At 44.7% G+C, this 16,778-nt stretch overlaps 1 protein-coding gene across 1 annotated transcript in view; it reads right to left on the bottom strand.

Annotated features, from left to right (window-relative positions):
- Positions 1–16,778, bottom strand: part of CRMP1 (collapsin response mediator protein 1) — a 51,636-nt gene that overhangs the window by 10,388 nt on the left and 24,470 nt on the right. Inside the window, exons 9-13 of the mRNA XM_009635502.2 lie at positions 11,892–11,953; positions 9,629–9,709; positions 6,416–6,484; positions 4,270–4,390; positions 3,017–3,173 (exon numbers count right to left, since the gene is read on the bottom strand). Of these exons, the coding sequence (XP_009633797.1) occupies positions 3,017–3,173; positions 4,270–4,390; positions 6,416–6,484; positions 9,629–9,709; positions 11,892–11,953 (490 nt within the window). The remainder of the gene's footprint in view (positions 1–3,016; positions 3,174–4,269; positions 4,391–6,415; positions 6,485–9,628; positions 9,710–11,891; positions 11,954–16,778) is intronic.

The raw sequence follows: 16,778 nt of genomic DNA, 5'->3' as shown, positions 1-16,778 counted from the left end.
AGCCAGGCCCTGTATCACTGCCCATTTCCCTGAGGTTATGTTGCGCTTCTTACACCACGCTATTAATACCTACACCTGCAAGATAAAAAGGAATTGCTTCCTCTGAACTCCGTTTTCCCTCTCCTCTGACATTCAATGACATGCACTGCACTCCCCGGTCTAGTCAACACAAGCCTTCTGCAGCTGAAGCACGTAGCTCAAGATCCACCCAACACCTCCTGCTTAACTACACAGCACTCCTACTGTCTAGAGATACTGCCAAACAGGGATGAGCATCCGATCAGCTAAAAAACTGACAGACAAGAAGGGATCACCGTGGAAAACATCTCCAAATGAGGGAGTGGTGGGAATTAACAGCGGACATATGTGTATCTTTCAATGTCACATCAATATCTTGTCATCTCATTCTTCACCATGAACAAGGCTTTCATGGCAGATTACGTCTTCCATGAAGCACCAAGATATCACATCTCTAGTTCAGAAGAGATGGCATACGACAGCGGCAAGAACACAGCAGTGCACCATGGAAGATGAAAGCTACCTCAGGTGCTTGGCCCATAGATGAAACAAGGACCAAACCTCGTGAGGCAAATCCAATCTGTAAACCCCCTGAGACATGCTGGATTTTTATACATTCAATGTTTCAAAGTGAAAAATCAGCACTTTCTGTGGAAAACAGCACAAGCAGTATGCTGCGTACTCGCAGAGGAAGAATGTTGTGAGGATTTTTTAATAAATGTAAAATATTGGTCTCCTGATGAACGGTGCAATAGAAAAGTGCAATACCGTCTTTATCATCATCCTTGCATAAAATTCTCCACAAATGCATGGCAGACCGCTGAAATATACAGTTCTTTTTTTAGTTTCACAGTATAGATTTAAAGTATTAAAACTGAAAGCAGGCTAAGCTGCTGTCATTTAAGATCTAGGACTTTAAGCCACTAGAAAAAAAAAAAAAAGCCATTTTTGCACGCTTGGATGATAATGAAAACTTCTATGACTCCTCAGTTTGTCTTCCTGATGTTAGTGTTAAAAAAAGTCATTATTTGGATGCCAGTTCTAAAAATTCTCCTGCTATTTTAGCTAATCTGTTTTGACCTACATACTATTATTTTGGGACTCTCTTCTAGAAAAGATATAGCCATGTCTGGTCTGACAGAGTAAAGAGCCAAACGTTCTGATATACATTCGCATGTGCCGGCTAAGAGCCTTACCCTCAGACAATGAGCTTCACCCTTTATAATGCTGACAGTGCCAGCTCAGACCAGAAACGTCATTTTTCTTCCTTGTTTTAAGGAACAGAAAGCTCAATTATGGAAAATCATTTCTGCCACCAGACCATCACAACACAACAAATTCCTGCGTGTTCTTGCCAAAAATGCATGTTAACTCAGAGGTCAACCGCACATTCATTAACAGGGCTGCGAACGCGGCATCATTAGGGCGGCCGGGTTGAGCCCGGGGTTTGGTGGGAGGCACAGCCTGACCCGCCGTGCTCAAGGAGAGAGGCGTGCGCCGCAGCAGCCGCACTGACTGACGGCCGCTTCCCTTCGCATAGACGTGCCCATCCGCCTGCAGGGCAGCTCTGCCCAAGCCGGAATCACACGTGCAGGGGTCCTATATTACCAGTCACACTGGCACTGCCTGCCATACAGCCTGCCCGTCAGCCATGTGGAAAACTAACCTCAGGGGGAAACGTCTTCTGAATGACAAAGGGTCACTTCTACGGTTCAGATTCTACTGTTCTGTCTAGAGCACTGGAAACCCTAGGAAAGGTAGGCAGCAGGTGAGATGAGTGCCACCACATGGCATTAAATAAGGTTTTGAATGTCGAGCTCCTCACTCCAGCACTAGCAATCTGTCCTGGTGGGACTTCTGCTGTGAATTTCTGTATCATTTCAAAGCAGATGGTCTTTTGTTTAAGCTAAAGAAGACCCACAGTTGACTACAGGAAGGAAATACTGTCACGGATGGGTTGCTGGCAAGACATTGCTGATGTCTTCTTCTCTATTTGAGAGAGACACTTCTCCCTCTGCCCACATTCCTTTCACCTCTCTAGTGATAACCCTCTCTCTGCCAACCTGAAGACAGTCAGTCCATACTCCATCCTGTCAAGCAATGGCCTCCAGTCACCCGCCTGTCTCCACCAAGTCCTTGACAGTCTCCTTTATAATCCACCCTGGCCTCTTTCTCCTGCCTGACATACCTTCTCTATATGTACCATTTATCTTTGCTGACCTCCAGCCTGAGGACCCTGGAACCTATAAAGACACAAGGCAAGCTGAAAGTAAAAACACGGCTGCAAGAAGAACTAAACACAAGCAAACTTCTAAGATTTTGGTCCATCCCAGATGACGGCAAACTGCCAAGTCAGAAGTTTGCAATACACAGGAGTTAAAACCACTGAACTCTGCTACAAACACTGCCAATTTAGTTTAGGACAGCCTAATTCTCAAAAAGCTTACAGCCCTGCACCAGCTTTGGCAAAAATTGCACCAGCAAAGTTTTCTCAGTTCCAGGTATCTCTGCATTCAGGAACAACCCTGATTTCAGAAGCTGTGCTTGTCAGATATGACCAGGGCCTTAAAACTGAGTCTGTTCTCACGGATGGGGTCTATCCACCAGGCTGCTGCTTACACTGGACTGTGAGGATGCCATCCAGTCATATATTGGCTAGAGAAAACAGAGAACTAGGGAGAAAACCACTTTGAAGTCCTGGGCTAAAGACCACCTAGCTGTACAGCTAGGAATCACTTGAAAAGCAGAAAGAAAAAGAATTCCTGAATAACCAGCAGTTACCTCTCTAACATGCTAACCAGGAGCTGGAGAGTCCATGCCTGCCCACCTGTCTGTCAGTCGAAACACAGGGATATAACCATCCCTGGTTTTCTACGGTCCCTTCTCTGCTGTTTTATGTCTGAGACTGGTCTAAAGGAAACTGATCCCTAGATGCTTCATCCCATGTGGTTTTTGCACTTGCCTGACCATCAGCCTGCAAAAAAAATGAAGGTCTTACCATGCTAAGAGAGAATTTAAGTAATCTGGAGTGGTAGGATCAGGGCTCAGAGGTGGCGAGGTCACAAAAGCTGCAGCCTTGGCCCAGTTTTTGCTCCAGTAATGTGTCCCATCTGTCCCCAAGCTGGCAGTGATCGGCTCTCCAAAAACAAGGGGACCTTGGGGAAAGCAAAGACATACAGGAACTGATTACAATCCGCTCGCTCTTCAGCACATTATGCGGCTTGCTGCATGCAGCTATGTAAAATTTCCGCATTGCTACATGGCCAGCGTAGCTCCCAGAAAATTAAGCAGCCCTGGCTTTGTCTGTATGATAAAAAAATTAATCAGGAGGCTCTCTGAGCTGCACATGCTTTTGATCAGCATATTTACAAAGATCCCTTTCTAATCCAGAAGGAGACAGTTCATATCTGGTTTTAATTTGTACTGTTTTAATCACAGCCATGTTCTCTACGTTGCTCTGCTTCAGAGTGCATTGAGGTGGAGGATGGGTTCCAGCAGACAGATGCCTTTTTGCTACTCCCAGATTGGGCACAGCACCAGCAGATAGCAGCATATGGTCCCCAGCACCGTGCTCCAAGTCTCCAAGAATACAAATATCAAGACGGTATTTTGCTCTTTGGCTTTCCCGTATTGCTCACACGGTTTGTAGCACCAACCAGCAGAACTATCCTGACTCGCAAATGCAGCTTTGAAAGTGGCTGTCCCCAGGCTCACAAGTCCCTTTTGGGTGTTTTCTAACCTGGATCCCTCCATGGCCCCAGCAAGTGGTGTCGACCCGCAGATGCCCCCAGGGCGCATCTGATGAGGTCATGCTCCAGCAACAAGGCCAGGAGCGAGCACCAGACATCTGACAGCAGCTTCACTGCTCAAGCCACCCCCCCAGAGGGTAATACCCTGAAATATCCCCAAAAGGCACGGAGGATGTGCTAGACCCTGTTAGGAAGAAAATAACTCCCATGAATGGAGATATAGCAGTCTAAGGAAAAGGTAAAAGGGAAGACAGATCAAAGAAGAGGTACAACACAATCTTCAAGGGGACGTTTTGTGGGGAGAGCTTCTCAACTGAAAAATGTAGAAGGATTTCCCTTCATCTTTCCCAGTCATAAATATTTAGGGTCTGTGATGGTGTTACCATTCTTTGGAAACCTCTCCCTGTATCTTGTGATTTGGGTCAAGATGTACAGGTTTTTCCACTGAACTTCTATTCAACAAAAAAAGAAAAGCGTTTGGGGAGGAAAGGAAGTCTCTTACCTTTCTTTCTGGCCAGTGCAATGATATCAGCCGCACTCTTGCTCATCACCTTGGTGATGTACACTGGGCAGTTTATTCGACTGGCAATGGTGATGGCACGGAAAACTGCTTCTGCTTCAAGCTGAGGAAAACAAGGAGGAAAAAGTTAGCTCGAAAAGCAGACTGAAGAAAAAAATTAACCGGAGGACTGAGACATACTTCTCACTGTTTAGCAATGACTCTTTAGGGGTTGATCCTGCTTTTTCCAGAGAAAGACACACAGTGCTGGGAAACAGGGAGCTAACCCAACCCCAGACACTTCACATTAGGAGCAACCACAGCCAGGCTGTACTTGCTACTGGGGTACAGCTGCCCCAGCACAAATACAGCTCCTTGGCTCCCTGTACCCCAGGAAAGGTCACATTCAAGCAACTGATGGGGCTCCTCCTTACCTCCCTCCCACCTTTCTACTTCGGACTTCTACCCTACAGTTGGAAGGAGAACAAAGCAAGGAAACATTGCCCCAGCTGAGACAATCTCTGAGCTCTCCCTGGCAGCTTACCCTATGCAGTCTTCACAGAAGGGTAAGATGATGGTGAATGTAAAGCATTCTCAACCAGCAACTTCAGCACTACGGACTGAATCTAGCCCCTAATCCACAAAAGCCTTTGAAGCATTGCCCAGTAAGTCCCCTCTGTCAGCAAGCGTAAAGGCAATCTCCTCCAGGGGGCCGTCTGGGACGCAGGCACACCAAGCAGTCGTCTTCAGACAGAGGAGCAGAGGAGCTCTGGAGACCCCCTTCTCCAACCAGCAGTTTCATACCTCCTTCCTAGATGGACTCACAATATCGGCACTTTAATACTTAAAGCTCCATCATGACTGAAAATACTGACTCAATGGTACAGAAATTTCTCTCCAAGAGTTGTGCTAGAAAAGTCGAGCAACTTAGCTCTTCCAAAACCACATGACTTAATTCTTCAGAGTTTTGTAATACATTTTTCCTTAAATCAGACTGTGGCTTCAGGTTTGCCTAGGACCTTTATCACAACATTTGCTCTGGAAGCCCCAAACGCACCCGCAGAAGACCAGGGAAGGAGGCAGGATCCCTGTACCTCAGCGCTGGGGCTGAGGTGGTCATATGCACAGTCAGAAAGACAAAATATTCCTTCCTGGAAACTGAAAATGCAGATTTTCCTTAGGCCCTTGTTCCAATTAAAAGGAAACAATTCCATTTTTTAGAATAATTTAGGTGGAAGTTAAACAGCAAAATGAAAAAGTACATAAACAGTTCAATAGAAGAATGTGACCAATTAAGCTGATTCCTTTTGCCTTGGGGAGAAGTTATATAAAGATCTGCAAACCACAACAACCTCTTCAAGTTTAGCCTCAAAACCCCAGGGCCCTGTCTCTTTAGTCTTCAAGGAAAGCAGTCACTTCCCACTACCGCCCTCCATCATCCCATTAGCGGTCTGAACTGTGTACATTAAGGGACATCCACATGTCTCCACCTTTTCCTTCTCATTAAAGAAGCCCTTTCCAGATGCCTGAGATGCTCCTTGCCAGAGCCTGGTTTTTATTGGAAGAGAGTTGCATAAACCAAGCTGCCTCGCAGCATCTTTCCATTCTCATGTATTTCCATTTCTGCAGCCTGCATTTCTACTACAAATGCATCTGCTGGCATAAACGTAGATTTATATGTGGGCATATGCACATGCATGGTACACACATACACATGCGTCTTGTAGGAGGTTTTCAGCCAAAGCATTTTAATGAATGCAATTCCTCCAAAGCCTATCCCACAAGCTGCACTGCTGATTTTTACCCTGATAAGCCCATTTTTTTGTCATCACGAATCAAATCACAAGGGTCTCACTCAAAATGACATGCATGCCCGTGCCTGGGGCAGCAGGAGCTGCGACTCCTAAGTGCACAAGGACCACGGGAACGTACCTGCTGCAGCAGCAAAAGGGTATTTCAGGCAAGCAAACAGGCTGAAAGGGACCTGGTCTTCTCAAGGCTTTGAATAATACTTGAAGAGGCCATGGGAGAAGCAGACTTGCCTTTCCCCACGCACCCATCTATTATCTGTGCATACAGAGCCCAAGCTCCAATACTACGTGCTCGACAAAATATTTCCATGAACAACAAAACGAGCGAAGCCTCTTACCTCCTCGGGCCTGCTCAGGGCATGTCCCTCGGGTCCGGTGATTCCCATCTCCAGGATACGCTTTTGTTCCTGCAACGTAAGATAAATGCTGACAACTGCTGCAGGATGAGACCCTCGCACCAGGCATCCTCTGGCGGCTCAGCAGCCATATTGTCTGACTGCCCCTTTTTTGTCTGTGTCAACGCAGCTGCGCAACACTGGCTATAAACTGGTCCCATGCCACCCCAGCATCTGCTCCATGCAGCCAGCACAGACTTCAGGGGAAGATTTGTTGCTGCAGTGGGACAGAGCATATTTGTGCCTCGAGCCATTGGACTGCACCATCGGAAATGTCCTCTGCTCTCCAGACACCAACCCAGGGTACATGTTTCAATCAATATACTAAATAGTAATTGTGGATATTTCCAGCCCACAACTCTTTCTTCACTCACACAAGTTTCCCTCTGGCTGCAATCCACGAAGCACTGTTATCTTCGTTAAACTTTCAGCACTGCTGACACTTCATCAAATAAAGTCTTGCCATTGGCATCCAGTTTTCTGTAACACTTTTTTTCCTGCAGAGTGAATCACTAAAATTATGCTTCCATGAAAGCAAAACAGTGCCTTCCAGTTGTGAGGGGACTGTGTCCACACCAAAAAGCCCATTTTAGGACCAATGGGGGGTTGCCAGAAAAAAAATCTGTGCCTATCATGCTTTACAGCAGTGAGATAATATTTTTTAAATATACAAAAAGCTTCATCTATCTTTTAATTTAAGGTCAAGCAGTGGCATTGGAATAAATTTCCTTTTTTGTAGACAATGGTGGCCAACCACTTCTGACCTGAGGTTGGTCCAGGTCTGCCAGCAGAGCAGAAGTGGGACCAGAGCTGTCAATGCACCCCTGCCCCAGCCTGCCCCGTTCACAGGTCTCTAATGAGCCGAGTTTAACAAATGTAATGACTCTGTGATACAGCCAAATGCCCCCTAGAGACCAGGATGGGGTTACTGACCATACTTTACTGTGTCATCTAATAAATATTTGATCCCAGGTCCCCGAGGGTGAAAAGCTCACACATTACCAGCATAGTTCAGCAAAACCTGAGCAAGTTAATATTCACATGTACTTTGCCTTTGCTGCAATCAATCAAGGCTGAAGAGACTTTAATAGGAATGTATTAATCTGACTCTGCAGTTAAGATTATTTTGGTTAGAAAATGGTAACGTTTCATAGGTATTCTTAAAAATAGCTATTCTGAATCATTAATGCAACAGCTCTGAACAGTGCCAGTTAAAGATTTCAGATAATTAAAATCCAACAAAAAATAAAGTTGCAACCGTATAATACAAAAAGTAGCAAGATGGCAAAGTACGGAACACCAAGAAGGATAGGTTTGCATCTTGAAGGAAGTCATAAAATCAGATCATATGATAAAATTACCCACTGTAAGAGGGTTTGATAGTGCTAATAAGATAGAATATTTATTTGATAAGATCAAATTTGGATTTTCACACAGGATAGTACTGCAAAACCTCCCTGCAGGCAGCTTTCTTTTCACTATCCAAATAATCCTTCTAAATAAAAGCATAAGGAAAGACTGATTTTATGAGACATGGCAATGGCAAAAAGAGATGTTGATGTATAACGTAATCTACATTTCTTTACTACTTCCTCTTTTCCTAATAATTTTTCTGTCCTGTATGTTCATAGTCCATAGCTGTATATTAAAGCTGATAAAAAAAAAATGTAACTGAAACACATTTCAATCAGAAATGCAATTCCACAAGTGCACCTTGATTTTAATGGAGAATATATCAAAACATCATGGGTGCCATTTGATTTGTTTCATTGTGCCATTCCTCAGTAATATTGACTTATTATGTTGCTTCTTATTAATTTGCGTTCTAGTGGATATTTTATATTGTATTAAAACTATAAATTATATATGAGCGTTTCCGCCTGGTTTCAGTGGGGGAAGGACACAGTTGCAGCGTATGTGCCTGTTGACTCTTCGCTAGTAAGTTTTAATGGCCAAACTTGAAGGGAAAAGGGAAAGAAGGCTCTCGAAGGTGGTAAATTCCTACCAGGCAGATGAAGGACAGAATCCCACTGAAGGAAAACCAATGAAATAAACCCATGCAGGCCAGAGCCCTTACACCCTGCCCAACCACTCCAACATTCACTTGAGGTTCTCCCTGGACCATGAGACAAGGTTCCTAGTCCAGATCTCAGAGACAACTTGTTTTTAGCTATTGTAATTTCCCTGTCAGCTTTGCAGCCTAGTCCTTAGCAGATAAACCATCAATTAAAGAGCTCAGCAGATAAACCAATTGTCTCACTCAGAGCCTCACAGCCCTCAGAGGGGCTCTTTGCACATACATGGAATCAGAGGAGGGACACATCCCCGCAGCAGCCTTGAAAGGTTAATCTGCCATAGATGTATAGAGTCATAACAATATCCACCCAAACCCACCCACTCTGCTTTGTAGAAAGACCAGCCAGAGGTTCACTATCGACTGCTGTCCTTGGGATACCTCTGTTGCACAGATCAGAGCCTCGGCACACGGCAGGGTGAGAACAGTATCTACACAGGGGACCTGACCTGCACAGAGTGCACTGGGGATCCAGGACATTTTAATGGATCATACTGAATTTGAGCCCAGTTTCCTGGTTCTGACAGGCATCTTCAAAGATAAAGCATGACTTCAATGCACATTTTTTAAATGTTTAGAAGATCACAGGGGTTTCTTATTCTCAAACTTCAGAGATTCATAAGAACATTCTCAAAAATAAACAGGTCTGAGAGCTTTACCACTCACTCTAAACTCACTATGCTGCTTGCGCAGCAAGAGACATTAGCATAAAGCTTCCCAGCTCCACTTTTTGTCTCCAAAATCTCTGAGCGAGCCTTTAAGTTGTTCTGCTTCACTTGTCTCTGCTGGATTCAGAAGAGATCTTCTTGCTTCCTCCTGCCCCCCTCACCCAGCCCTCATCTGCTGCCCAGGCAAGGAGCTTCTGGATCGCTGCTCTCCTTGCTGATGCTCAGCCAAAGCACGCAGAAGGGCCTCCATCCTCTCAGCCCTGGGGTTACACCAGCAGTGTGCAGGGCATCAGGCCCAATTAAGGCACTTACCAGGTAGTTCCTTCTTCCTTACCCATACTCTGACCGGAGAGTTTTACTTCTCTCTTGTGTCTATCTTCTCACAAAATGAAGCAAAATTGACAATTCACTCACCTGAGCTATCAAGTCTCCATTTTCAGCATGGACCAGGATAACAGCCCCAAGACTTTTTAGAAAGGTGAAGGCTTCATAAAGCTGCAGGTAGTACAAAGAAGGAAACACTATTGAGTAAGGAAAATACATTACTTAACACTCAGACCTCTCTGGTCATCTCGGTTTTGCTCCTTCCGTGCTGGTAATTATCTAGGCAAATGGCAAATTATCACCCTTTTCCACACTCTCTGCTTTCTACACAGAGTCAGAGCTTCTCTGCTCGGTGCTGACTGACCCACCCCTCACACACCAGCCAGCCCCAGGACGAGCCTCTGCCCTGAGACGGGGTCAGCAGCCCCGAGTGGGGCCGCATCTCCCTTGGACATCATCCCCTCCTGCAGGGCTACCTCTTCACGCCCTCCCATGCAGGCCTAAGTCTAGTGAGTAATCTCTTTTCCATAGTTTTAGCAAATGTAAAATGGAACTATTCCCATGGGCTACAGGCACTTTTAGTACAGCTAAAACACCTCTTTTCTTAGGTGTAGGCATTTTGCACCAACTTCATAGAGCAGAGAGCGTCAAGCTTTCACTAACATCTTTAATTCTGCAATTAAAAGTTGTAATATTTTTCTAGATGATCCTTTTTTTTCTTGCTTTCTAAGATTCAAAACCCATCCATACAGAACAGAAACAGTTGATCCTATTGCTTTTACTGAGAATTTCTAAGCACAGAATCATGGAATGCTTTGGGTTGGAAGGGACCCCTAGAGGTCATCTAGTCCAACCCCCCTGCAGTGAGCAGGGACACCTTCAACCAGATCAGGTTGCTCAGAGCCCCGTCCAACCCAGCCTTGAATGTTTCCAGGGATGGGGCCTCCACCACATCTCCAGGCAACCCATTCCAGTGTTTCACCACCCTCACTGTAACGAACTCCTTCCTTATATCCAGTCTAAATCTACCCTATTTTAGTTTAAAACCATTACCCCTTGTCCTGTCACAGCTGGCCCTACTAAAAAGATTTTCCCCATCTTTCCTATAGGCCCCCTTTAAGTACTGAAAGGCCGCAATCAGGTCTCCCCGCAGCCTTCTCTTCTCCAGGCTGAACATCCCCAACTCTTTCAGCCTGTCTTCATAAGAGAGGTGCTCCAGCCCTCGGATCATTTTAGTAGCCCCCCTCTGGACCCACTCCAACAGTTCCATGTCCTTCTTGTGCTGAGGGCTCCAGAGCTGGACGCAGTACTCCAGGTGAGGTCTCACCAGAGCAGAGCAGAGAGGCAGAATCCCCTCCTTCCAGAAGGTATTCAGCTAGCATGTTCCCGGTTTAAACCAGACTCCAGCAAGATGGGAGCCCAGTTTCCAAACCCAGATCAAATATGAAGCCATCGTTTCTCCAGTGCCCACTTTTGTGCTAGGACACTTCAGCTAGCATTGAATGGGTTGGCACACACAGCCCGCAACATGAGCATTTAAACAAGGTTACAGGCATTAGTGTAGCCACACATTAAACATTTCGATGTATTTCCCTTGGCAATTCCAAGAGGGAGTTGAATTTAACAGGCACTGCCTCTCAGAGAATATTTATATATTATTATGTCTAAAATTCCAATTAAAACCACATGGATTGGAGGTGTAACAACAGTTATTTAAGAGACCAAGAGCTATAGCTCTGGGAAAAAATAAGAAAGAAACATTTTCTCAACTGAATAAGCAAACATTATTATTACTAACAGATGCCATTGTCCACTTACAATGACCTGATACTTATGAATAGGAAAGCTGAAGAGTCTGGAATCTGTAATGAGCTCTGGACAAACAAGCTCATTGTTATCTCCAGCCCTAATGAGAAAAGGCCACCTCCCCCCAAAAGCAACTCCATTTAGCTGTTTGTAGCAACCCAGAAACTCCTGAAATCTTAAAACGGCCACTGCTTTGAGTGCTTCATCTTTTCTTCCCTCTCTGACCTACAGTTCTTGAAAGGTAACAGCGAAATAAAGTGCAGGGCAAAATCCTGAGCAGTGATGAGTGGTTGTAATGTTGGGAGACACCAGGTAATCCTTGCAGAAGGTGAATGTCACACACTTGAAGGAACGCATGCAGATGTTCAACGCTGCTCTGCACTGACCCTCCAGAGAGAAGAGCACCTCCACTGCACATTTTCCCCCGTGCCACTCAGGTCAGGGGGAACATTTCTCTAGGATTCAACCTTAGCAAGTCCTCAAGTGTTGGGGGGAGATCACAGGAAAGAGGACAGATCACAGCAATGAAAAGCATTCAGAGCCATACCTGGCTGTCGGACATTTGGTAGAGGTCTTTGTAGGCCATGTAGACTTGAAAAGAGTTCACACCTGTTCCAAGACAAAATTCAAAGGTGTTACCATGTAAGTAGATTCTTAAATTGTATTTGAACAAAAACTTCAGGAAAAATAGGTCACAAAATATTCATCTGGACCAGGTTTTTCACCAGTGATCACCAGAGATAAAGCACAGCTCCAAGCTGCATTACAGCTGGTAGGACTGGAGCCTGAATCCCCCTTTTTCCAGGGGAATTGCTGGACTCAGTGGATTGCTTGAGTTCAGCCCTGGAGCAACCCAGCCACCACCGCACATGAGATTGCTTGTAGCCAAATCACAGACAAGTGACAGTGGCTAAAGCAAGCAAGCAAGTTTGCAAAGTTTAAAAAAAAACTTGTGAAAGGTTCTGTGAATCACTGGTTTTCTTTTTAGCTTTCTTTAGCTAATCAGGAAAACATTTCAGCTTGACCAGAAACTGTGCTTTTTAATCAACTTCTCGTTAAGTTTCCCCAAAGTGCTGAGAAGCTGTAGGAGCTGCGTTATGTGAATTTGCATACAGACTTGCCCAAAGCATCCAGCTTAGCTGATGGCAGACACTGGGAAGGAGTGGAAGCCAAGCTTGAAACCAGTTACAAGGGCAGCTCACCAGACCTCTCCATCCACCTTCCAAAGATGGAAGTATTTATGTTGGCAATCATACAAAACCATGAAAGATGACAGCGCCAAATTTTAGAAATCAGTAAGAAATGCTAGTGTTGAGTGTCGGTTGCCAAGAACCAACTGTATTCAAATCCCTACAAGTTCTGCTATTTATTTCAAAGATTCAATTATTTACACAGCTTCGTATTTTAACGGAACAAGAATTCCAAACATCTTCTGCTCATATTTTCTGTACATATGAAGTCATATTAGTCTATAAATTTGCCTTACTCTTTAGTCTACTGACAACATCCCCAGTTTGGTACCGGGACTGATCTCAGAGTTTTCTAGCTTAAAAGTAAATTCTAAGTGATCTAAGCCGTGTATGCTGCATTTCAAAATAGCTGTCATGAAAACTTTGCCTCCTGGGGCAAGAGGAAAAAGAAAGAGATCTGTTCGTGTTATTCATGTGGCTACACCGAATGAAAAAGGCTCTCGGATGAAGATATAACTCCTTTATGAGTCTAGAAGGCGCAGATATAGCCTCAGGCAGAGGGTATGGCTGTTCACACTCACACAGAGGATTTGTTTATTCACAATTACAAGATTAAAATACCCTAGGATACATGCAGGATAAAACGTTGAAATGATTCCTGGTATTATATCTTCCTGCTAAAGCCAGGCAGCTCAGGGAGAAATACAAAGTGGCACCCAGCCTCTTCTTGCTGACTTCCACGCTGAGCAAATCTGCCTGGATCGTGGAGCCCCGTTAGCCTGTAAGCCTGTCCTTTCTTCCTATTTTCATATTTCTCAAGTTCCTGGAAAACACACATGGCCTTTACTAATTGTAATCCCTCAGCCTAATTCCTCATAACACAGTTTCAATGTCCTTAGAATGTCCCTGCTTTAACGCCTTTAAGCTTAACTGTGCCTTCCCTGGGGTGTGTGCTTCCAGCCTCGTGCCGGCAGCACCATCTCCCCTCCGATTGATCACATCTGCCCAGCCTGCCTTGGAGGAAAGCTCTGCTTCTCGTCACAAACCCACGCAGTGCCTCAGATGTCAGCTGCACCTGGGAGCCGCCTTTCTGCACGGGTGACGCAGTGAGAGACATGTTGAGGCTGGTCCAAGCCGTGCTGGCTAGCCAAAGTGATAGCGTGGGACCGAATCCTCACACACGTTTCTCTGTAAGCGGAGAGCTGGGTTACCTACTGCTCTCCTGTACCCGCTGGGGTCTAGCCAAAGGTAACTCATTTAATCGCAGTCCCGCAGGAGATAAGGCAGCTTTCCCTGGGTACTGTGGCTGGAAGACATACAAGTAGTATATATTCTCTTCCTTTTTCTTTTATTGCCTTTGCATCTCCTTAGGCCCTTTTCTGACCTTCATAAAATGGCTGAGTTTTGCTCCCACTCGTGTTAATGTTCTCCCTGAAGTCAACGAGAGTAGAAGGGATCCTGCGTGGGATCTTTTTCACAGTGAGAACAGTCGACCATTGGAATAATCTCCATTGGAATAATCAACCATTGGAAAAATCTCCCCAGGGAAGTGGTTGACTCTGCCACATTGGACACTTTCAAGACGCAGCTGGGCAGGGTGCTGGGCCATCTTGTCTAGACTGTGCTTTTGCCCAGAAAGGTTGGACCAGATGATCCTTGAGGTCCCTTCCATCCTGGTATTCTATGATTCTATGATCTTGAGCCTGTCCCTTACTGACAGCTCCCACAGTGCAGAAGCAGAGTTCTCCCACTTAAATGCAGATCCACACACTCGGCTACCACAGCAGATACACACAAAGTGGAAAGGCATCTCACGGGCTGCCTTTACAGCTAACAGGAGGGATGGTTTGAACACCCTGCCTTGCAAAGAGAGTACCTTAACAAGATACCAAGATAAAATAACACCAGTTTACATATACAGGTATCCAAGATTAGACTCTGCCTAATGCCTTGGTCTGGTGACTCGATCTACTTATTGGAAATATGTAGCTTTTCAAAAGACCTGGTCCATGGCCTATTGACCTTAATGCTTAACAGTTGTTACACACTACATTCTTGTTAATGTCCCACTTGCTCCCACGCTCAACAGGAGTACTCAACAGGATCCTCTCCAAACTGCAGACAGTGCTACAGGTTTTTGTGAACTGTGACAAAGCACAGTAGTCAAAGGAACAAGTGAGGCGTCCGTCAACACATTGAGGCTGTTGTTCCTTTGCATGTACTGAAGAAGCCCAGTCCCAAATTAGCTGCTGAAATGCTACAAGCCTGAGTCTTTACAATCACCATTTGGTTCTACAAAATCTCCAGGCCCTTCCAAAGCTCGTGTCTCCTTAAATTAGCTTTGTATTGATTTAAAACTGATTAATTATTCAATTATACCTCATGACAGGGCACCTCAACAGCAGCTCTGTGAGCTCCCCTGTTATTCACGCCGAGATTGTATTAGGCGCATGCAGCATTGAAACGTGATTAACTGAGCCCTGTTACTTGGCTAACGCGCCCACCAGACAATCAGCCGAGAACAAATCCAATCCAGATTCCCAGCTGATGAAAACCAGTGTCACTCCATTGACATCAAGTCTATTTGCACCAGATGGCTCAAATGTTTCCAATTATCAGCAGATATTATCCATTAATTTGAAAGCCCCTGCCACACTGAAATATTTCCTATTGTGCTTGTGCTTTCATACTCGCCCTTACGCTGCATCTCCTAACGCATGAGAGTAATTCACATTGACTGCCTGAGACATACTGCGGCATCCGTGAGAACAAAGATGACCTCCCAATGCTACTGCTACCAAAGAGGCCACCAAGGGCCCCGTCGCACACCCCGCTTCAGGAACCGATGAACAGATTCCCGTTTCCCCTGAAGAGTGAAAGGCAGGTCAGATTTATACTGAAAACTCACATTTCAATAGTTGGAGAAAACTGGTAACCTAACTGTCCGCACCAGGCTTTCAGTGTAAGCCCTCAGGCACGTTTGGGAGTGCCGAGCCATCTGTGATCTGGGAGCTCTGGAAAATAGCAGCTAACCTTTGAGACAAGGCATGGTACACTTGTCTGAGAGTACAGTCAGCTAATGCACAGCAGCATACCCACGTTAACGCTGATAGCAGGGAAACAGCACAGATTTGGCACCATCAGCATTGACAGATGTCATCACCTTGTGAAAATCACCTATATTATAAAGAACTACGTAAGACCAGCTGCAGTTTTTCTAAATTATGTGTAATCTTGCTGATTGAAGGGGTTTGTTGCCTAAAATCTGGTTATACAGCATATGTACTGCTAGCATGCTGTGATAGAGGATAAATTCCCCTATGTGACTGCACCTCCACAGTAACTCAGGGAACAAATGCTCACTCAAAAATAGGGTTTTGCTTTGTTTTTCTACTTTGATAGTACATTTCTATATAGAGTGTTTTTCAAATCTACATCATCACTAGTGCTACACCTCACAAAGGACGCTGCACACACATATTACTTGGACTTTCCAACACAAGGGTCAATCTGATTTACCCATGGTAACTAAATACCATTTCAGGAAATATTTCTTAATTAATATCCATGCATTTTCAAGTGAAAAATATTGGAAAAATACGTTTCTGGACTGAAAATCCATGCTGTTAGGCAGAATTTTAAGGAATTACATCAAAATTATTATTTTCTGAAGGCTAGATTCAATCGCTCACACATATGTATCTGGTGCCACCAAGATGCCCTCCACATAGGAGACTGCCACACTGAGCTGGCACGTATGGAAAAGGATTTAGGAGAGGTTTTATCTGTGCTATTCTGGAGTGGTAGCTGGAGTCCAGGTAGGGCAACCTACAGCATCTCACATGATAGTAGACCTGTTAATTGAACTGAATCAAGCCCATACGTGTCTTTAATTGATTCCCAAATAAATGGCCTGGTTTTTGTAAGTCCTGAAACAAAGCATCTTCTAGTAACTTCAAGGAAAGCCACTGGAGACCAAGCACTTGAGAAAATCAGGACATTTTTTCAATATTACGTACCTAACTTTAGCTTCTCTTTTTTTTCTCTAATAACTTGAACCTATTTTTAAAATAGAGGCATGTTTTATAAAAAAATCTAGTCTTGGCTAGTAAATTATCCTAAGTCATTTCTGAGAAATGAGATCTAGCCTGTGATGACAGTTTCTCAGACACACATGCCCTTCATATTGGGGCTTAATTTGAGGCAGCTAAATGGGCAAATTCCAGTCTAGTTAAAATCTGAAC

Source organism: Egretta garzetta, unplaced genomic scaffold (assembly GCF_000687185.1).
Source record: "Egretta garzetta isolate BGI_Z169 unplaced genomic scaffold, ASM68718v1 scaffold193, whole genome shotgun sequence".
NCBI classification, from domain to species: domain Eukaryota; kingdom Metazoa; phylum Chordata; class Aves; order Pelecaniformes; family Ardeidae; genus Egretta; species Egretta garzetta.
Note: the sequence above shows the minus strand (reverse complement) of the source record. Positions and strands in the feature narration are given on the sequence as shown.